The sequence below is a fragment of the Dunckerocampus dactyliophorus genome, chromosome 3 (assembly GCF_027744805.1).
Source record: "Dunckerocampus dactyliophorus isolate RoL2022-P2 chromosome 3, RoL_Ddac_1.1, whole genome shotgun sequence".
NCBI classification, from domain to species: domain Eukaryota; kingdom Metazoa; phylum Chordata; class Actinopteri; order Syngnathiformes; family Syngnathidae; genus Dunckerocampus; species Dunckerocampus dactyliophorus.
In genome coordinates, this window is record NC_072821.1 from 38,123,174 (window position 1) to 38,145,417 (window position 22,244).

At 43.8% G+C, this 22,244-nt stretch overlaps 3 protein-coding genes across 4 annotated transcripts; 2 read left to right on the forward strand and 1 right to left on the reverse strand.

Annotated features, from left to right (window-relative positions):
* mrps11 (mitochondrial ribosomal protein S11) lies at positions 1 to 3,690 on the reverse strand. Of its 2 annotated transcripts, XM_054771059.1 has the most exons (7): positions 3,480 to 3,690; positions 3,253 to 3,336; positions 2,369 to 2,452; positions 2,074 to 2,172; positions 1,862 to 1,991; positions 1,715 to 1,780; positions 1 to 168 (listed from the first exon to the last, which is right to left on the reverse strand). In XM_054771059.1, exons 1-7 carry the CDS (start codon positions 3,566 to 3,568, stop codon positions 61 to 63), a joined length of 660 nt encoding a protein of 219 aa, XP_054627034.1. In that variant the 5' UTR covers positions 3,569 to 3,690; the 3' UTR covers positions 1 to 60. The 2 variants fall into 2 exon arrangements, with proteins under 2 accessions (XP_054627034.1, XP_054627035.1); XM_054771060.1 differs by lacking the exons at positions 3,253 to 3,336; positions 3,480 to 3,690 and adding an exon at positions 2,596 to 3,151.
* Positions 3,691 to 3,918: 228 nt separating this feature from the next.
* On the forward strand, positions 3,919 to 5,864 carry mrpl46 (mitochondrial ribosomal protein L46). The gene is made up of 4 exons (XM_054771056.1): positions 3,919 to 4,379; positions 4,781 to 4,982; positions 5,070 to 5,240; positions 5,342 to 5,864. Exons 1-4 carry the CDS (start codon positions 4,143 to 4,145, stop codon positions 5,587 to 5,589), a joined length of 858 nt encoding a protein of 285 aa, XP_054627031.1. The 5' UTR covers positions 3,919 to 4,142; the 3' UTR covers positions 5,590 to 5,864.
* Positions 5,865 to 14,500: 8,636 nt separating this feature from the next.
* Positions 14,501 to 21,537, forward strand: LOC129179159 (uncharacterized). The gene is made up of 3 exons (XM_054772038.1): positions 14,501 to 14,699; positions 14,746 to 15,002; positions 18,217 to 21,537. The coding sequence occupies exons 1-3, from the start codon at positions 14,501 to 14,503 to the stop codon at positions 21,535 to 21,537; spliced, it is 3,777 nt and encodes a 1,258-aa protein (XP_054628013.1).
* Positions 21,538 to 22,244: the final 707 nt, after the last annotated feature.

Consider the following 22,244-nt stretch of genomic DNA (forward strand, 5'->3'; position numbering starts at 1 on the left):
ACAAGTGACATCACGGCATTGACTCTACAAGTTTATTGATCAATAATATCACCATCATCATCACATCCTCCTGGCTTTGCGAGGTCGGCATCCGTTGTGCGGCACGGGGGTGTTGTCGGTGATGGAGACCACCTCCAGGCCCCCCATGGTTAAACCTTGGATGGCAGACTGAAAGGAGGACACGGCCGCTCGTTAATGCGCTTCAGATGGATCGATAAATTGAATCCACGCTTGCTTAGGGAGCAAAGGAAATTATGGAAACAGAAATAGTCTGTTCCGGGGTCAAGCTGGCGCCTTCACAAATCCTTCATGCGGTCATCAACGCGACACGCCAGTGCGCCGTTCGAGTGCAAAAAGAAGTTACTTCCTTTCTAGACATTCTTCTCCTTCTGAGGCGGATCCTTCTTTTGGATTAAATGTCGCCACAAAAAGTCAAAGAAAAAGCAAAACGGGGATGGAGAGAACTAAAGGTCTCGCGACACCTCTTGATGTCTCACCGTGCGCGGTATGCACGTATTTCTCCCGTAATTTACCACTTTATTCTTGAAAACTTCTCTTACTAAAATGTACTTTTTCGAAAAGTACACTGTGATAACCAGGAAACAAAAAATCATTGTGGCAAAATTCTCACAAAATGAAAAGCTCTTTATTAAAACATTTCATGCAGTTTCAGCCAACTCAATTATTATTTTATAATATTATATTTGTTGTGACATTTACACTTTAAATATATATATATATTTTTTTTCATCTGTAACATTACCAATTTATTCTCATAAAATTACAACTTTAATGTTTTCAGTCATTTTGCAATATTAAGACTTCTAAAAAAACCCACAAATTTAACGAAATGTCACAAAGTAATTCTCAATTTTGTTCATATTATATGACTTCAATCTTGAAAAATTTGCACTTCCTCCTGTAATATTACAATGTCATTCTTATAAAAATTATATTTGGTTGCAATATGAACACTTTGACCAAAATAAAATCAAGAAATCGAATATATAACCAATTGATTCTCATAAAATTACATCTTAAATGTTTTGATTTACATCATATTAAGTTATTTTGCAATATTATATTATTATATTTTAATATATATACAAGTCTCAAAAAACAAATTCATTTTTTTTTTCATATGATGCGACATTAACGTTGTTAAATTCAGACTTCCTCTCTCATTCTTATAAAACAACATTGTGTCGTAATATTAACACTTTCGACAAAAAATATCTGTAACATGACCAGTTTATTCTCTTAAAATGACAACTTTAATGTTTTGAGTTAAGTCGCAATATGAGAAACAAAAGGTAATTTTCATAAAACTATCATAAAAGTTCTTTTGCAATAGTAAAACAAATGTAATAGAATGCTGCAAATGCTGCAAGGAGTCAGAATTTTACCAGAGTAAAGTCGTATCATGTGGGAGAAAAAAAGGAACAATTATTTGTCCTTTTTTCTGAGTCCTTGTCCCTTCTTATATAACGATATTTTGTTGTAATATTAGGCCTGACACGATAACAAATGTTGCTGGTCGATAATGGTGCTACAAATTATCGTCGATAATCGATACTATCGACACTGTATGAGACCTTTTTTTCATGAATTGTCAATAGAGCTGTAATTCACATTTGAACCACTAGATGGTACTCAAGTATAGTGTACCTGTGTGAGTCTCTCAGGCGGTAAAAACAAAAAACCCTGCACTCACCACACGTCCTGGGCCGAGACCTTTAACCACCACGCGAACAAACGTCACTCCCTTGGCTGCGGCTTTCTGCTCGGGGGTCAAGAAGAATAAAGATTACATTTCATGTTTTTTCTCATACAAATCGTTGAAGTGGGCGAGAGAAGCTACAGATGCGGTGGAGATGCCGGTGGTCTGAGCGGCGACGGGCGTGGCCTTCCTTCTGTTTTTGAAGCCTTCTGTCCCGCAGGAAGTCCTCACCATGGACTGGCCGTTGCAGTCTGTCAGCTGGATAAGTACGCTGCAACAAGACACCACGAATTAAAGCCATTTACACTAAATTTGATTATTTAAAGCGGAGGGCGTTATTGCGTGCTCCTTACTTGTTGTACGTGGCTTTAATGTGCACAATGGGTAACTCCTCAAACTTCTTCCCGGCCCACCTGAGAGGACTGTCCTGGCCGGGCAGTGGCGGCAAATGGCTGTGGGTTTAAATACACAACAAATTAAGTAACTTCATAATGGGGTGCAACAGTACATTTTTTTTTCAAAAAATACTCAAATGGTGCACAGGGTAAATCTGCATTCTTCTCTTGCTTGAAACTCTGTTTAGGCAGCCTTCTCCCCGACCACGCCCACTAGTCGCGATTGGTCAGGGGTCGAGTCGAAAAGCCTCACCTAAACTGTCGGGAGCTTTCTGTGGCGTCTTTGCTGGAAGATGCTGCCTCCTGAAGTCTGACAGCGCTGCTACATAACGTCCTCCTACAAAAACACATATGAAATGTAACCTTTTGATAATAATAATAATAATCGGAAAACGTACATTTCTGTGTGCAAGCCAGCAGCAGGGCTAGCTAGCCAGCAACAGGGCTAGCAAGCTAGCATTCGCCACTCTAACAACTTACAATGAGGCTTCGTTTGCAGCGAGAGGGGCAGCAACATGGCGGCACACCCTACCCAAAGAGTTAACGAATAAACAACATAATTTAAACATATTGAACTTGTTTAGACTAATTGGTCGGATAACATTGAAGGCACAAAACACAAACGTGACATTGACTGGCTGCGCTGCTACAATTGTGGTAGTTAGTATTATCGTTACTTTCGTAGGGGAGGATCAATGACAACCTCACCTCAACTGTATCACCTCAACTGTTACAAAACTTGTTACATATACAAGAGATTACATTCTTGAATTTGAATACGTTTACCACTAAACAAGTATTAAAGAATGCTGCGACGTGATTTAAATAATTAAAACTATATATCGATTGCAAAACAACACCCCTATGTTTATTGGAGTGGACTGTTCCTTTAACGGAACGGCATTGTGGGTTGGTCCGATGCCTTCAGGGAATTGTGTATGTTCTATATTCAACTTTGTAATCTTTCTAGTAGACATTTGGAATGTTATAAAATTGAGTTACTCGATATTCTGATAATATATAGCAATTTATCTGCGTGTTTTCCAATTAAATGCCTCGAGAGTCGTTTTAGGCAGCCTTCTCCCCGACCACGCCCACTAGTCGCGATTGGTCAGGGGTCGAGTCGAAAAGCCTCACCTAAACTGTCGGGAGCTTTCTGTGGCGTCTTTGCTGGAAGATGCTGCCTCCTGAAGTCTGACAGCGCTGCTACATAACGTCCTCCTACAAAAACACATATGAAATGTAACCTTTTGATAATAATAATAATAATCGGAAAACGTACATTTCTGTGTACAAGCCAGCAGCAGGGCTAGCTAGCCAGCAACAGGGCTAGCAAGCTAGCATTCGCCACTCTAACAACTTACAATGAGGCTTCGTTTGCAGCGAGAGGGGCAGCAACATGGCGGCACACCCTACCCAAAGAGTTAACGAATAAACAACATAATTTAAACATATTGAACTTGTTTAGACTAATTGGTCGGATAACATTGAAGGCACAAAACACAAACGTGACATTGACTGGCTGCGCTGCTACAATTGTGGTAGTTAGTATTATCGTTACTTTCGGAGGGGAGGATCAATGACAACCTCACCTCAACTGTATCACCTCAACTGTTACAAAACTTGTTACATATACAAGAGATTACATTCTTGAATTTGAATACGTTTACCACTAAACAAGTATTAAAGAATGCTGCGACGTGATTTAAATAATTAAAACTATATATCGATTGCAAAACAACACCCCTATGTTTATTGGAGTGGACTGTTCCTTTAACGGAACGGCATTGTGGGTTGGTCCGATGCCTTCAGGGAATTGTGTATGTTCTATATTCAACTTTGTAATCTTTCTAGTAGACATTTGGAATGTTATAAAATTGAGTTACTCGATATTCTGATAATATATAGCAATTTATCTGCGTGTTTTCCAATTAAATGCCTCGAGAGTCGGAGTATCTGATCGGGCGTCAACAGTCGCATCGACGTTATAATTTTTTTGTGCATTGCCATGAACGCCACAGAAGAAAATGGCGGCTCCCAGTGGCAGGATGGCGAGTCGGCCGCTGCTGCATTATCTGTCTTGTGCTGTTCGTCAGTTTACCAACAATAGCTGCCTTCGCGGGTTGAGTTTACAGACCAAAATAACGACGGAAGGGCTGCGCTCTCCGTGGACACTGATGGCCGCGGTGTGTTTGCAGAGGCTGCCGGTCATCTCGGTTGACCCGAGCCCCATGGAGCAGCGGTTTGGACGCATGTTACAGGAGGTGCGTTTTGTCAGTAAACGACAACGAATACTATTGAACGTTTGTACCAGCAACATGTTAGGGCTATAATATCGTTCCTGCTAAGACAACTGTCTTGGAAACTCCCCAGTGTCTTAGAACGAAGCACTAGATGGTTACGTCACGTAACAATTGGGGCGCCCATGGCGACTAAACAAAAAGCATTTTTGTTTATGTTTGACAGGAGCACTTATCCTCCAGCAATATTTTCTACTTTTACTTTTACTTCCTTGCTACACATTCCCTATGCTAATTTGATGTTCCTAATGAAAACAAACCATACCGGCAATAGACCAGGGTGGCATTCCCACTTTTATGCCCTAAGGTCCTTAAAGTGTGCTGGATTGTCAATTTGGAATCATCGTCATTGGCATCATTGTCAGATGGAGCTGGAGAAAAGCATCCTGTCGGACCACGAGCTGAGGCTGCACGAGGACGCGGAGAGATTGCGTCGCAAGCAGTCGGATGGCTACAACTCTGACGACGAGGACTATCGCAAGGACCAGGATATCGTGCTCGCCCAGGACCTGGAGGATTCGTGGGAGCAGAAGCTGAAGAGCTTCCAGCCGGCGCCCAGGGTCGTCGGTCAGTGGAATGGATTCACGCAGAAAGCGTCACATGCGTTTGCCGCCGGTTGCTAAGCGACACAGGTCTGCCTTTGCGTGTCTCCAGGTGACGTGGATAAGGACCTGACCTCGACGGAGCGCTGCCTGGCCGACTCGCTGGTTCTGGTGGCCGAGCAGCAGGTCGGCGGTGAGAGGCTGTGGATGCTCCCTCAGGCCGAGTGGCGGGAAGGAGAGACCCTGCGGCACACGGCCGAGAGAGCGCTCGCCTCCCTGCCAGGTATTTAGACGTCGTATAAATTCATGTCGTGTTACGTTACTCTTCATCTGCCTGTCTGGCGTGATAACGCAGATGATTGACATCCTAGTGTCTTCTCTCAGCCGCTGCCCTCAAGGCGACCTTCCTGGGCAACGCCCCCTGCGGCGTCTACAAGTACAAGCTGCCCAAAGCCGCCCGCACCGACAGCTCGGTGGGGGTCAAGGTCTTCTTCTTCAAAGCCGTCCTGCCCGACGGCGCCGTCCTCTCGCCTCCGAACGCCGCCCTCATGTGGCTGAGGAAAAAGGAACTGCAGCGCTTCCTGAAGCCGGCCTACAGCATGAAGGTGGAGCGCTTCCTCCTCGGCCACTGAGACCGACGAGCAACGTGAGGCACACCGATGCAATCTGCGGAGATCCAATATAAGAAATCCGTGTACCTAATGAAGTGTCTGCTGAGTCTGTCTGCGTTTATGTGTTCTCTTCAGTGTCTTCTTGTTTCACTGTATAAATACAACATTTTTCCACATATTGTATGCATGCATGGATTGTGTTCTGGAGATATATTTAAGATACACTTTTTAACATTTAGCATAACAATATAATATAGTGTTGCTGCACGTTAGCTGCAGTTTTTTTTTTTAATCCAGCACAAAAATTATTATATTTTTTTTGTATAAATATAGAATTTGGTGATGCTTTTGATATACTTAAAAAAAAACAACAAACAACTAAGGCACTGTTAGAAACAATCAAGATTTTGAGATTTATTTTAAACTGAAAGGCAAATTGTTTTTTATAGTTTAAAAACATACTAAATAAATGAATGAAAATGATACAGTACATATTTTATATGTAACAAATATAAATTATACCATTGCTGCCTTTGAATAAAAATATAGATGGAAAAATAATCAAATGCAGATAAACATGATTATTTTTGTTATTTCTTCTGTATAATATAATTTATTTGCTAAATATTTTTTATTTTCAAACAAGACTATTTACTATGGTTTAAAAATTTGAAAAAATGTGTTTTAAAAAATTTAATATTACATATGTGCTTTGTCTTTTATACAACAAAAAAGTTTAAAGGTAGAGATACACGCTTATTGTTTATTATTATAAATTGTTTTTTGTCCTATTCATATCATGCAAAGCTATAATTCAAGTTCCTATCTCTCAAACTCTAATTATTTGTCTTCTGGTTTAAAATAAAAAAATCCTTTTAAATTACATTTATATTATGCATTTACAAAAAGTATATTAAAAGCATCAGTACATTTTTTTAATGCAAAAAAAGGCCAGAATAATTTTTCATTGTGTGTTAAATATTTATTACGACGTTTTTCACTTCCAAACTCAGTAAGAATGCGCAACTGTGCCCCCTGGTGGCTGTGAGCAGCATAAATGATATGATCAGCGAAAACAGGCTCTAGTTTGGAGAGCGGACTCATGTGTCGTTACAACAATCTACCAGTAGATGGCAGTATGTGCACACGGGCCACAGAGGAGCCGTCGTGACCTCAGTCATGTTGGACTGCAGGGAGATTGTCATCTACTGCTTCTTATTTTGCACACTGAACATCTTCCTTCTTTCTTTTCCTTCCACAAAAGCTTCCATTCTGAGGTGAGCTGACACCATTTAAACTCACTTTTTTCCCACTCACATCTGTCCTAACATGAGATGTTTTCAATTTGTGGCTCGTCTGCTCCTGAAGCCGCGACGAGCTGATTGTGATGCAGCTGATGTGTGAAGGTCAGCTCTAACTGTTTCGCACCATAATTGCCGTACTGCTGGCAGACCTGCGTAGCTCTCAGACACTTACTGTTGGACTTTGCATTCATCCTTTTTCTGTGGCGCTGGCGCTCATCACCATCACGGGTGAGCTGGAGCCTATCCCAGCTGAGTTTTACAGCAAGGGGCGGGGTGCATCCTGGACTCATCACCAATCAATGACAGGGAAAATATAGACAAACAACCAAACACACTCACATTCTTACACCAGGGGTGTCCAAAGTTTGGCCCGGGGGCCATTTTCGGTGTAAAGGCAGATATTCTGTTATTGTCCTTTGTAGATTTCATCTTGCGCCAGATGACACTGAAAGCTTGTACTTAGCACACCGTAGGGCAAGTGAGTACAATGCTTCTCACATGACAAACAACTTCCTCCACAGGGGTCTCTAATGAAGCGTTCTTGTCCCCATTGTCTTTATGGATTTAATCTTCTGCAAGATGACACTAAAATGTTGCACATAGCACACCGTAGTGCAAGCGAGTACAGTGCTTCTCTCATGACAAACAACTTCCTCCAGAGGGGTCTCCAATGAAGCGCTCTTGTCTCCATTGTCTTTGTGGATTTGATCTTGTACAAGATGAGACTGAAAGGTTGCACATAGCAAACATAGTGCAAGCGAGTACAAGACTTGTCTCATGACAAACAGTTCCCTCCAGAGGGGTCTCCAATGAAGCGTTGTTGTCCTGATTGTCTTTTTGGATGTCATCTTGTGCAAAATGAGACTGAAAGCTTGCACATAGCACACCGTAGTGCAAGTGAGTACTATAGTTCTCTTATGACAAACAACTTCCTCCTGAGGGGTCTCTAATGATGCGTTCTTGTCCCCATTGTCTTTGTGGATTTGATCTTGCGCAAGATGAGACCGAAAGGTTGCACACAGCATACGTAGTGCAAATGAGTACAAGACTTGTCTCATGACAAACAGCTCCCTCCAGAGGGGTCTCTAATGATGCGTTATTGTCCCCATCGTCTTCGGAGATTGCATCTTGCGCAAGATGGGACCGAAAGGGAGTACCAGACGTGTCTCATGACTAACAATTCTCTCCACAGGTGTCTCTAATGAGGCGTTGTAAGTGTGTACGTCCCATCAGCACACAGGACATGCTTGCATCCAGCAAGTAGTGACAGAGCTCAGAGTTGGGAAATAAGCGTAACAATAACAATCATCATACGAATGAAGGCGTTACTGCTGGAGGAGGTTAGGTGTGAGAGGCAGAGAGAAATGTTCCTTGCAGGTCAGCAGAAGGATTATCTGCCAGTTGAAACAAACAATTCCACAGTGTCTAAGATTTGTCCTCTAAAAAGCTGCGACATTGCTTCACTCCTATCACAACTCCCCTTTTATTGGAAATGAAACTCATTTCTAATCCCTTAAAGGTCATCACATGATCTATGGCGGGCAGTCACAAATAAATGATAAGGGAGACTATACTGTATACCCGTGCAGCCAGCAAACGAAACAATCTTCCTTTATCTTGTTTGCTTATAAATAACATTAGTGGTGCCCCCTATGGGTTGTTGCTTTGGAAATGCTTCGGAAAACTATCCTCCCGGAGGTGCCTTTGCAAGAACGTGTTGCTTGATGGCGGCCATGTTTCTCCACCAATCTTGCTCAAATTTTAGACAGACGTGCTTGTCAGACCCCTTAACATGTGTACCAAATTTCGTGGTGATTCAACTAAGCACTCCAGAGTTACAGTGGGTGTTTTGCAGAGATGTGTGGGAAATTCTGAGTCAATCCAACGTATGGGGTCAAACGTTGGGGTTTAATAACAGCGCCACCATGTGGTCTATTGGTCAGAAAAATAATAGCACGTGCAACACAGCAGGGTTGCATATTTTGGCCAATTTCACCCTTTTGCGTGCAGCGGCTCAGGAGTAGAAGACTTTACACCAAGGAGTGGCCTAACTTTTGATGAATGTAAATGACATATTTGGCATCCCTGAGGTGCCCCGGCAAAAACGTTTTCCTTGATTGCGGCCATGTTTCTCAACCAATCTTGCTCCAATTTTACACACACGTGCTTGGCAGCCCCCTTAAGATGTGCACCAAATTTGGTTGTGATTCACCTAAACACCTAAACAAGTTATTTTTTTTTTTTTTCAGAGTTGTGTGGAAAATTCAGAGTCAGTCCAGTCAAACATTGGGGTTTAATAACAGCGCCACCATGTGGTGTACTTGTCAGAAAAATAATAGCAATTTTCAGCCTTTTGCATGCAGTGGCTCTGGACTAGAAGAGTTCACACCATTTTTGGCATCCCCGAGGTGCCCCTGCAAAAACGTTTTACTTGATGGCGACCATGTTTTTCGACCAATCTTACTCAAATTTTATACACATGTGCTTGTCCCTTCCCCAAAGGTGTGTACCAAATTTGGTGGTGATTCGACAAAGCCCCCTAAAGTTACAGTGTGTGTTTCATAGAGAATACTGTGTTAACACCCGTGAGTGCTAACATGTTTTCTTTAACCGTATTAAAGTCGTAGCCTTATACAGTACATTTCATGTAAAACCAAGCTGAGTGCACAAAAAGAAGGCCTTAAAGGATGTCATCAGGACATTGGCATCAGAAAGCCAATCTATCTGCGTGACTCCTTTACAACCTGCAGCCATGGCGCGCCCATGCAGCCCAGCACAACACCACACATTAGCGTTTTACTTCGAGGATAAAAACCAAGAAACGTTAACAAACGCGGAACCTGCTGCGCTGCCACAGGCTTCCTAACAGCCAGGGTGGCAGACGGCTGGAGGAGGGGTGAGATGTCGTCCGCTGCGATGCCAGCGTTTGGAGCCATCTGAACCCTCGGCTTACATCCATCCCAGCAGAGAGGCACCAGTAGGGACGCAAATACAAAAACCACCTCTTTGTGTTTGGGAAGAACAAACACAAAGAGTCTTTTTTCTGCAATCACCTGTGCTGTGTGGGCCTCTGCAGGGACATCACGGGGCTCTTTTCCCTTAAAGAAAAGGTCTCAAGCTTACGTTTTCATGGCAGTTTGTTGGTTAGCTAGTAAGTTCTTCAGTAGCATTTGGCAAAAATGCAAAAAAACAATTTCTACAAAACCTTTTTGAGGGGCAAAGGAAGAAACCGTTACATTTTGGTGCAGATCCGAATAGGAATTTATTTTTGTTTTAGTGCACTCGCATTGGGGCCAAAGGGGCGGTGACGCACAAGATCCAGAAGATGGAGCTGTGTTGTGCACAGTAATTGGAACACACTGTGTAATAGGCAGTACTGCCACCTACAGGACTGGAGTGGCACATTACTGCCTCGTATGTGCGGCTTTGTTGACTGCAGTTTTATAGTGACTACAAAATGCAGAATTGAACTAAAAGCAGCATACAGTATAATGCATGCTTGTCAAACGCACAGGGTTTTTTTTTAATAGGAAATTTAATGAACATCAAACCTACAAAATCATTGACTGCCTCTCAAGATCAGATCTCCTTCAAATGATCCCCCACACCTCCAAAACAACAATGCATTATACATTATTTCATAGTCTCCAAAAATAGCTTTTATTCTCATTATTCTGACCAATAATAATAACAATAATATAATAAAATAAGGATAATGAAGATGATAAAAACAATTCTTAGTAGTATTTTGATGAAAATCATCGTCATAATACTACTACTACTAATAATATGGGTGGACTGGTGAATGAACCAGAAAAAATAAAAGGAAAAATGCTAATAATAATAATAATAATAATAATAATAATGATAATAAAAATGATGATGAACAAAGCACCAAAAACTAGATAAAAATGCAAATAATAAGTGAAATACACTTATGGAGCATTTATAGAATTATTGTTATTTAATTGTTAAAAAGGGAGTCTCCTGAATAAAATAAGATAAAACAGCTAGTAATAATACATGACATAGTACTAGCATAGTGCTACTACCACTAACAATAATAAAAATAACAAAAATAACCATTAAGTCTTTAAACTGGTGCACCTGCACAATGAATCTAAAAAAATCCTTATTATTCTTATCTTTAATTGACACTGTCATGGAAATAATAATAATAAATAATAACATCTGTTAAAATTCAGTTTAGTTTGTTTCTAATATTTTGATGACCCTCCCTAGTTACTGTACATGAGATGGGACATAAAATACAGTACAGTACAGTACAGTACGTGTTAATGCTGGCTATTGATGTTAATGTAGTACTGTAGCGGTGAATATAGTCTTCAATAAAAAGGATAAACCGTCCATAAATACTTCATTTGTTGATGTTTTCTGCAGCTCTCTTGGTGCAATCTGTTTCAAAGTGCTTTCCAGCTTTAAAGTGCCCCCAAAAAATCACTTTATATAAAGTCGTCCTCATTTGGAACGCACGTGTGTGACTCCTGAGGTGATTTGCACGAGTGAGTGCACGCTGGCTGCAATGTTGTTGTTGTTGATGCAACACATTAAATCAAGCACCTAAATGTTTTATATTTCACTTGTGGCCAATCGTGCTGTGAGTGCATCCATCTCCAGTCAACGTGCGCGCGTTAGCGTTGACTGTTTGCAGCGTTGATGGCATGGAAGAGTTGCAGATGGCACTCGCTCCTCCCGCAGCCTCGCGTCCCCAACTACACTCTGCAGGAGGGCTGCAGGGCGGCTTCGCTCCCTCCATCTTTTTATCTGTCCGCCTTCCCTCCATCCCAAAGCCTGTTTTTTCCCGCCATTGTATTTCTCTCAGTGAGTAAACATTTTGCTGTTGTCATGCGGGATGCACCAACACGCCAACGAGAGCACTCACAGTCATCCACTTAAATCATGTTTTACGAAGCCACAGACACACACTGATGCTTTTTTACAGTAGTCTATTATCTATAATGCCTATCTGGACACTCACACAAACCAACAACTACCTCCCTCACGCACCGTGCAACCCAAATAACACAGCAAGTAGCACACAATGTCACCGCACCGACTACGCCGGTATGGAAATAAAGACTGACGCAAGAAAAAAAACACAATTTTATAGTCTTGTATACTTCCTGTTGGGGAGGTGTGTATGTGCAAATGTGCGGGGATCCCCGTAACACATTTCTGCGAAAACGCAACGACACAGAGCTCACAACACGACGCGTGTTATACCGTATACGTGCATATCATGCACTGTCTTGACGAAAGAATCCTATTTCCATTACAAATTGTGACTGGCCACATTTAGAGAATGCGTTGCAGCATATGATGTCCTGTCTTGACTAACTAATCTTTGTTTTCCCATCCATAACGTCAAGCATCACATCATGCACTGTCTCGACTAAAGCATCATATTCCCATCCCATCCCAGCACGACAATTCACATATTGAACATGTGGCGTAACATAAGGCAACATACCATGCAGTGTCTTGACGAAAGAATCTTATTTCCATTACAAAGCACATGTAGAGAATGTGCTATTAGAATGTGTGACATAAAAGCAGCATATGATGTATGTATGTTTCATGCCATTACATAAAGCATCACATCATGCACTGTCTCGACTAAAGAATCCTTCTCCCATCCCATCCCAGTACGACAATTCACATGTTGAACATGTGGTGTGACATGAGGCAACATACCATGCACTGTCTTGACTAAGAAATTTCCATGACAAAGTATGGCTGGCTACATGTAGAGAATGTGTTGTGACATAAAAGCAGCATATGATGTATTGTCTTTTTTTATCACATCATACACTGTCTCGACTAAAGAATCTTATTTCCATTCTCCAAAAGCGTGTGATGTGACCTAAAGCGACATATCCTACACTGTCCAGACTACAGAATGGCATTTCTATTCCATCAAAGTGGAACTACACAATACCAATACGCACTGCATGTGACGCAACGTAGAGCAGCATATCATGTGCTGTCTTGACTAAAGAATCTTACAGTATTTATAGTCTATCCAACGATGCAATATGTAGAGCCTGTGATGTGATGTAAAGCAACATATCATGCACCCTCTTGACTGCATAGGCCTAGCTGTATTTTCATTCTTTCAGAGCACGACAGCACAAAAGCAGCATATCATACGCTATCTTGACCAAAACAAAAATATTGATTACTTTCCTTCAAAGCACAATTGTGCACACATCTCATGAGGACAAGCGCAGAGAAAATGGATGGATGGATGGATGGAGCATGTGATGTGGCGTTAAGCTGCATATCATGCACTGTCGTGATGACAATCACAAGTACAACAATTCACACATCGAGCATGTGATGTAAAGCAGCATGTCATGCACTGTCTTACCTAAAGAGCACCTATCAAAGTACACTAGCATGTAATGTGACATAAAGCAGCGTATCAGGCGCTGTCCTGACTACATAATCATATTTCCAATTCCATCAAAGCCCAACAATTCACACGTGATGCTTGTGATGTGACGTAAAGCAGCATATCATGGCCTGTTTGACTCAAGAATCTTACAATATTTGTCAAAGTACAACTAGCGTGTGATGTGACGTAAAAGAACATATCATGCACTGTCTTGACTACATCATCGTATTTCCATTCCATCAAAGCACGACAGCACACAAGCAACATATCATGCGCTGTCTTGACTAAAACACCGATTCCATTCCTTGAAAGTAAAACTATGCACACACGGAGCATGTGATGTGGCGTAGAGCAGCATATCAGGCACTGTCTTTACTACATAATCGTATCTCCAATTCCATCAAAGCACGACAGCACACAAGCAGCCTATCATGCACTGTCAGACTAAAGGATCGTATTCCGTTCCATCAAAACACGACTAGCTGCCTGCAAAGCGTTTGATGTGACATAAAGCAGCATTTCATGCATTGGCTTGACTAAAGACTGAATTTGTAGCAACTCCTTCAGTAGTTCACATTTCTAATTTGGCTGAAAATCAATTGCGATTGTGACCAACAAACCCCCCCACGACCATCAAGGCCAAAGCCAGCCTGCTGTCACACCAGGCGTGGGAATTATGATCGCGTCCTGCCGAGATCCAGCGGAATTGGAGTCGTTGGCATGCACCGCATCTGCCGCGTGAAGAACACGGCTTGCAGTTGTTTTCGGCACCTGTTGACATCTTGTGCGTTAGGATCAGCACTTGAACACGGCGGACAGTACGTTGCGTACAAAGACAAAGACATTTCTTGATTCATTTTTTTCCATCCGTCTCTGTCAGCTTCACCCCCACCAACACGACACACACACTGGCACTGGCAAACACACGCCAGCTCACACTGTTTCTGGCAGGCAGACCTCCGGCCTGCGGGTGCACTCCTCCTCCTCCCTTTCCCGGATCCGCCACCTCCTTCGCATCAGCCGGCTCCTTCCCCTTCCCCGGGAGCTGTCAATCCCAAACAGACTGTGGAGTGGGTGGGGTGGTGTGGATGACAAGTGTGTGTGTGTGTGTGTGTGTTGGGGGAGTGGTGGTGGGGGGCAGGGAATGTCAGTGGACAGCAGGAGGGTTAAGGTCAGCTCCTGCTGTGCAGTAAGATGGCATCACGTCAGGATGGCGACCCCTTCGCTGACCCCGGCTTCTTCCTCCATCAATGACACCCCCTCTCCCTCCCTCTTCTTTTTCTTCCTCGCTTCGTCAGTTGCTGGAGCGGAGCGCCATCACACCTTCAGGTCAGTGGGAGCATATGGTGCGAAGGCCGGAACAAATTCGCCGGCCCAGGGTAGCGAAAGGCTGCAGCAGGAGAGGAGCAGTAAAAGGAAGATGTCTGTTGATTGCTGTGCGTATTCTGCTGGCAGTGGTCTGTGAAGGGCCCCGTCCCCTTCCAAAGACCTTTCAGATGGCCATCAATGGTCCCCGTGAGATTTCTAAGCTGTTACATGTTGGCAGCAGCTCCGGCCTGACGCCCATCCCCCGGGAGCCACTGCACAGTCCCCCAAACATCTGGCGGGAATGTTGGAAAGTCAAGGTCTCGTCCGGAGAGAACCGGCGGCACGGCGGGTCGTGTGACACGGAGCTTTTATTGTTATCTGAGCCGGAGCGGCGCTCCCAAGACGTGGGCCCTGACTGACGATCTGGATCTGACTCGTAACCCTCAAAGTGCTTCTGTGCGATTTTGGAGATGATAAAAGGCCTGACAGGAAGGCCTGTGGGACCGCGTCAGGCAGGCTGCATATGGCGCGCATGGCGGTGAAAAAACTGCTCAACTGCGAAAGAGCAACATTTGGCACCGGCGGTCCTGGTGCGAGCCCAACATGGAAGCAAAAGTGTAGCTTGGAAGGGTCGCTAAATTGGAGTGAAGTCATCTGAAGCCCCTTTCACACAGACTCCAGTGGGGGTGTAACAGCACATGTATCTTTTCTTAATCAGATTTTTCAGCACGGAACATTCTGTTTGGTACAGATGTGTACCGAGTTCCCATATCAAGTGTGGGACAGGAAGTGTGTCACATGTAACGCGTGTACTCGGTCAACAAATACAGTCCAAACAAACAAACAAATCCCTTGTTTATTGTGGTTAATTGGTGTCCGCTAAATAGGATTCCTTATTTAAAAATGGAATATTTTCCTAGCTGGAGCATAGAAACCCCGTTTACCACCTTCTAAATACACTTTTGAACATGATTAGAGCCCTCTAGACATGAAATAACACCCCATAGTCACATTTACACTCCTATTACCCAATACAGTAGACATAATAAGACAAAATAAGACATATAAGACATAGAAAATCTGTTTACAATCCTCTACATATGTGTTAACATTATTAGAACCCTCTAAACATGAAATAACACCTCTGTAGTCACCATTACACTACTATTACCCAATATAGTAAACATAATAAGACAAAGTAAAACATATAAGACATAGAAAATCTGTTAACGATCTTCTAAATAAACTTTTTAACATTCTGAATGCCTCTGTTGTTGTATAGTTCGCTTTTCGACAAAAATGTGTTAATTTTCATACATTTCACATTTAGACGGAACCCAACGGATTTATTGGAGAATTACTTCTCAATTTTATGCTTTATTTTCATGAATTTGTGTTTCCTACTCAGTGAACCGCAGCCATGCCCTGTGCCGGCAGCACTCGTGCAGCCCATGACGCAGCGACCGCCACCATGCTTGACTGTATGAATGCAAGACGCAATTATCTTGCCAAATGACCCCAAAAATGAACCCAAAAGTTTTGTTACTGTTGACATTTGATGTGCACATACTTTGATATGCATATCAGAAAGACAATGCATGATATGCTGCATGCTGTTATGCCTTATTAAACCCAAGAAAAAAGGTAGGGGATCATGCTCTGCTTCACAATGTCATGTTTCCCCTCAATGAACCGCAGCTCCCCAGTGCCGGCAGCACTTGTGCAGCCCCCAGACCGTGGCGCTGCTACCGCCACCACGCTTGACTGTCCGGAAGACACAATTATCTCACCAAAAGACCAGAAAGAGTTGTTACTTTTTCTGCTGTTGACAATTTAAAGTCACCAAAAAGTGTTTGGTGTGCGAATACTTTGATACACATATCAGGAAGACAATACTTGATATGCTGCATACTGTTATGGATCATTCAAATCATAAAAATGCGTATTTTTTGTAGTGTAAAAGCATCAAAGAGGCCAAGGTGATGGTTCTCCATCACAGCACATTCTGGACCAAAGTCCAGCAAAACCATCAGCTCATTTTCAGCTACAGCGGTGCGTGACGTCAAAGCGCGAAATGCAACCAGGACTTGTCAGTGCTTCCTCCCCTCGGCTGCCGTGGAGGCCGCTTCACGGGAGGTTGCTGAGCATACATTCTTATCAGAATCCCTTTTCAAATTAAATTTAAATGACCCCCTCAGCTCATAAGCAGAGGCTCTCCTGACAACTTAATTCATAATTCAGTGCTGAGCCAGGGCCTGGAGGGCCATCATCACGGCCTAAATGGAGGAGCCACGCCACTAAATGGGATGTTTGTTTGCACCTAAACCTCTTTACAGGCTGCAAGTCCACAGCTCAGCACTGTGCGGGCCAGCCGGGGGAACGCATCGTCTCATGAGGAGACCCGCGCAATTTGCTGACCGGCCGCTTTCTTGTCTCCCGTTGCCTCGCCGCTGCTCCACCTGCGCCCAAACCAGCGCTCAGAGGAATCTTCCTCTGTAAGTGACGCCCCAGTCATACGTGTGTGTGTGTGTGTGCGTGCGTGTGTGTCGCGGATTCCACTGGACGTAATCACCGCTTGGAGGCGGGACTTTAACAGAAACACAAGTCACAGCAGTGTGGAATAATGCAGGGGTGCCCAAACCTGAAAGTGAAAGGATGCAAATGGACAAAATGGTCTGAAATGAAAAATGAAAAAACATATTATTAGTATCAACTTCAGTCTTTGCTCTTTTTTACCCAATTTTTGCTGTTTTTTTCCTTCTCAAATAATCTTGTAATATTCAGATTTTATTCCCAAAATATTTAGATTTTATTCCCACAATATTATGACTTTATTCCTTATAATATTTTGACTTTATTCCCATAATATTTTTATTTTATTTCCAAAATATTTTGACTTTATTTCCATATTTTCAATTTTATTCCCATAATACTGTATTTGGACTTTATTCCCATAATTTCATAACTTTTTCTCCAACAAAATTTTTCCAAAATTTTGTTTCTCATATTGTGACTTAAAAAAATATACACTATATATATATATATATATATATATATATATATATATATATATATATATATATATATATATATATATAATATATAATTTTTCTTTCAAATGTCAAATCTACGCGACTAAAATGAAATTTTTCCGTATAATATCACTCCTAACATATCTCGTAAAATGTTGACTTTTTTTTCTCGTTAGAATACAATGTTTTCCTCTTCATTATTATAATTAGGACTTTATTCCCATAATAGTTTGACTTTATTCTCGTGACATTACAGTATAACTTTTACCACAACCATTTTTTTCCTTTCACATATTACGACGTAAAAAAAAAAAATACAATCAGCATTTTTCTTTTAATATTTCAACTCTATGCTACGGAAATTATTTTCCCTCACAATATTAGCAGCTTATTCTAGTAAAATTGTGACTGTTTTTCTCGGTAAAATCTGATTTTTTTTCTCTTCCTATTTTGACTTTATTCTCATTAAATTACAGCTTTTTTTTCTATTTCCACTGTTGCTTTTTTTTTTTTCAAATGTTCCAACTATTTCAACCTTCTCCTTGTAAACATTCTGTTAATTATAACTTTGGAGAAATACCCCCAGGGGAACCCGAGAGGGGGGGAGGATGAGTTCCCTAACAGGACGGACACAACGTTGACGACTTTGGCAAATGGCTTATCGACGACGACAACCGAAAGATGCATTTGTGGCAAGGTTTGCAAGAACGAGCGCGGCCTTAAAATCCATCAAGGCCGAATGAAATGCTTGGCCCAGGAGAGTGCAACACAGCGCACAGGACCCAGTCCTGGTGAGACGACGGAGGAGCCCGGCCGGGAGACACCCCACAGAGCCCAGAACCTCCAAGTGCCAAGCTCTCCTGCTCCCAGCATAGTAGTTCAGCAGCCTCGTATCAAGTGGCCTCCAGCTAACCAACACAAAGTGTGGCACCAATTCGATGAGGACATCACCAGAGTCATCGAATCAACAGCAAAAGGGGATGTCGACAGACGGCTTCAGACCATAACCACCATCATTGTCACCTACGGAACAGAGAGGTTTGGTGTGGAAGAGCGCAAGTCCACCAGACCCAACTACACCATGAACCGTAGGGCAGAGAAGATCCATCAACTGCGGCAGGAGCTTCGGTCCCTGGCAAGACAGTACAAGGCAGCATCTGAGGAGGAGAAACCGCCACTGGCTGAGCTCCGAAACATCATCAGGAGGAAACTCACTACCCTGCGTAGAGCTGAATGGCACAGGAGACGCAGGAGAGAGAGAGCCAGGAAGCGAACTGCTTTCATAGCTGATCCATTCGGATTCATCAAACAGCTTTTGGGGCAAAAGCGCAGTGGGCATCTAGCCTGCTCCAAGGAGGAGGTAGACTACTTCCTGAAAAACAACTTGAGTGACCCCGAAAGAGAGCAAGACCTAGGGCCCCTCAGTGCCTTATTGGACATACCATCTCCCACTGTCGATTTCAACACCGGCGAGCCCACCTGGAAGGAAATCCAGGATGTGGTTGCTGCTGCCAGATCCAGATCAGCTCCAGGACCCAGTGGAGTACCGTACAAGGTGTACAAGCGCTGCCCTGGACTCCTTAGAATCCTCTGGAAGACCCTGCGTGTGATTTGGCGCAGAGGAGCTGTGGCAGATCAGTGGAGGCTTGCGGAGGGTGTCTGGATACCCAAGGAAGAGAATTCCACCAAGCTGGAGCAATTCAGAACCATCTCGCTTCTTAGCGTTGAGGGGAAGATCTTCTTCAGCATCCTTTCCAGAAGGTTGACAGACTTTCTCCTCAAGAATGCCTACATTGATACCGCTGTCCAGAAAGGTGGTATCCCTGGTGTGTCAGGATGCCTAGAACACACTGGAGTAGTCACCCAGCTAATCCGGGAGGCGCGGGAGGGCAAGGGAGACCTCGTCGTGCTCTGGCTTGACCTGGCCAGTGCCTTCGGCTCCATACCCCACAAGCTTGTGGAGACTACCCTGGACCGTCACCATGTACCCAGGAAGATCAAGGACCTCATTCTGAATTACTACGGGAACTTCAGACTCAGAGTCACTTCTGGGAGCACAACATCTGACTGGCACAGGCTCGAAAAGGGCATTATAACTGGGTGTACGATCTCAGTTAGCCTTTTTGCCCTGGCCATGAACATGGTAGTCAAGGCAGCCGAAAGGGAGTGCAGAGGTCCTCTGTCCAAGTCTGGCATTCGGCAACCACCCATCAGAGCCTTTATGGACGATCTCACCGTCACCACGACATCTGTGCCTGGTGGGAGATGGATACTCCAGGGCCTGGAAAAGCTCATATCCTGGGCAAGAATGAGCTTCAAACCAATTAAATCCAGGGCAATGGTGTTGAAGAAGGGAAAAGTGGTAGACAAGTTTCGCTTCTTTGTGGATGGCACGGCAATCCCATCTATCACCGAGAAACCAGTCAAGAGCCTGGGCAAGATCTTCGACTGTAGTCTCAGGGATTCTGCATCAATCCAAATCACCATCAAGGAGCTTGAGACGTGGCTGTCGGCAGTTGACAAGTCTGGCTTACCTGGCAGGTTTAAGGCGTGGATTTACCAGCATGGCGTCCTACCCCGGGTACTTTGGCCTCTGTTGGTGTACGAGGTGCCCCTGTCGACTGTAGAGACTCTGGAGAGGAGGATCAGCACTTACCTCCGTAGATGGATGGGCTTCCCACGCAGCCTATGCAGTGTAGCACTGTATGGGAGGACCAACAAACTACAGCTCCCTTTCAGCAGCCTTGATGAGGAGTTCAGGGTCTCTCGCACAAGTGAGGCCTTGCTCTATCGCGACTCCAAGGACTCTAAAGTAGCATCAGCGGGCATCGTGGTGCGAACTGGCAGGAAATGGAGGGCTCAAGATGGTCTGGTGGTGGCTGAGTCCCGGCTGAGACACAGGGCTCTGGTGGGCACAGTGGCAATGGGTCGATCTGGGCTGGGTGCGATTCCTCAACCTTGCTATGAGAAGGCACATGGAAAGGACAAACGAGAGCTAGTCCTGAAGGAGGTGCGGGCAGGGGTCGAGGAGGAACGGACCAGCAGGATGGTGGGCATGCAGCAGCAGGGAGCATGGACAAAGTGGGAGGGGGTGCTGGAGAGGAAGGTGACCTGGTCTGAGATCTGGAAGGCAGAACCCCAGCGCATCGGGTTCATGGTCCGTGCTGTTTATGATGTCCTGCCCAGCCCAGCCAATCTCCATCTCTGGGGCATGAGTGACTCTCCAGCATGTGCCCTGTGCTCCAGGAAAGGCTCTCTGGAGCACATCCTAAGCAGCTGCTCAAAAGCCCTCGGGGAGGGTCGTTACCGTTGGAGGCATGACCAGGTGCTGAAGACTGTTGCTGAAAGCATCTCCAAGGCCGTGGCCAAAAACATCAGCCACAAGCAACAGCTTGGCAAGAGGAACATTGCCTTTGTCAGGGCTGGAGAACAACCACTACCACAGCCCAAACCAGCTGGCTATCTCACCTCAGCAGTGGACTGGGATCTCCGAGTCGACCTAGATAAGCAGCTCAAGTTCCCAGACCACATCACAGCAACTTCCCTGAGGCCAGACATCGTGCTAGCGTCAGTCTCTTCAAGGCAGGTGCTTCTGTTAGAACTGACAGTTCCCTGGGAGGATTGTATAGAGGAGGCAAACGAGCGGAAGCGGTCAAAGTACCAGGAGTTGGTTGAGCAATGTCTAAGAGCAGGGTGGAAGGCACGATGCGAGCCCATTGAAGTAGGGTGCAGGGGCTTTGCTGGCCGCTCATTGTGCAAGGTTTTCACACTACTTGGCATCACCGGGGCTGCAAAATGGAAAGCCATTAAGTCCACCATGGAGGCAGCAGAGAGAGCCTCCAGGTGGCTGTGGATCAGGAGGAGCGATCTGTGGGCCCATGCTACTGGGACACAAGCCGGGGAATGATCAACCCTAGGCTGGTTCAACTGAGTGAGGGCGTATGATGTTGAAAGACCCGAAACGCCCGATGAACTCAGGAACATCACTGATGATGTGTCCCAGTGCATCTCACGATGTATCTTTCATTCATTATTCCCATAATAGTTCGACTTCATTCTCATAACGTTACAATTCATTTTTTTTTTAAATGGCAACTTTGTTCCATGTTTTGTGTGTTTTTCAGAATATTATGACTTTAAAAAAATGTAATAATTCAACTTTATGCGATGGAAATGACGTCATTTTTCCCTCTAATATTATGACATAAAATTACCACCTTTTCACATTGGAGTACAGTTTCTTTTCTTAATATTTTAACTTTATTCTTGTAAAATTACTGCTGTTTTTTAGGTTTTTTAAAAGAATTTTTTAGCTGATGGTCGCAAATAGCCCCCGAGCCACAGTGTGTACACCCCTGAACTAAGGTAATCCCAGCTGGATACTTTTTGGTAGATCCCCCAAAAAGAGGACATCTGGTCACTTTAAAAATATACATTTTTATTTTATTAAAAATTGTTTTTCGTAAACAACTGCGAATGCCTTCTGGCGTGGGCGCACATCTTTGGTGATGAAGTGGATTTTGATGTTCGGCTTTGGGATGAAAAGCCGAACATCAGAGAAGAAGCCAAAATGTGTCGTGTGTGCGTGTGTGTGTGTGTGCGTGTGTGTGTGTG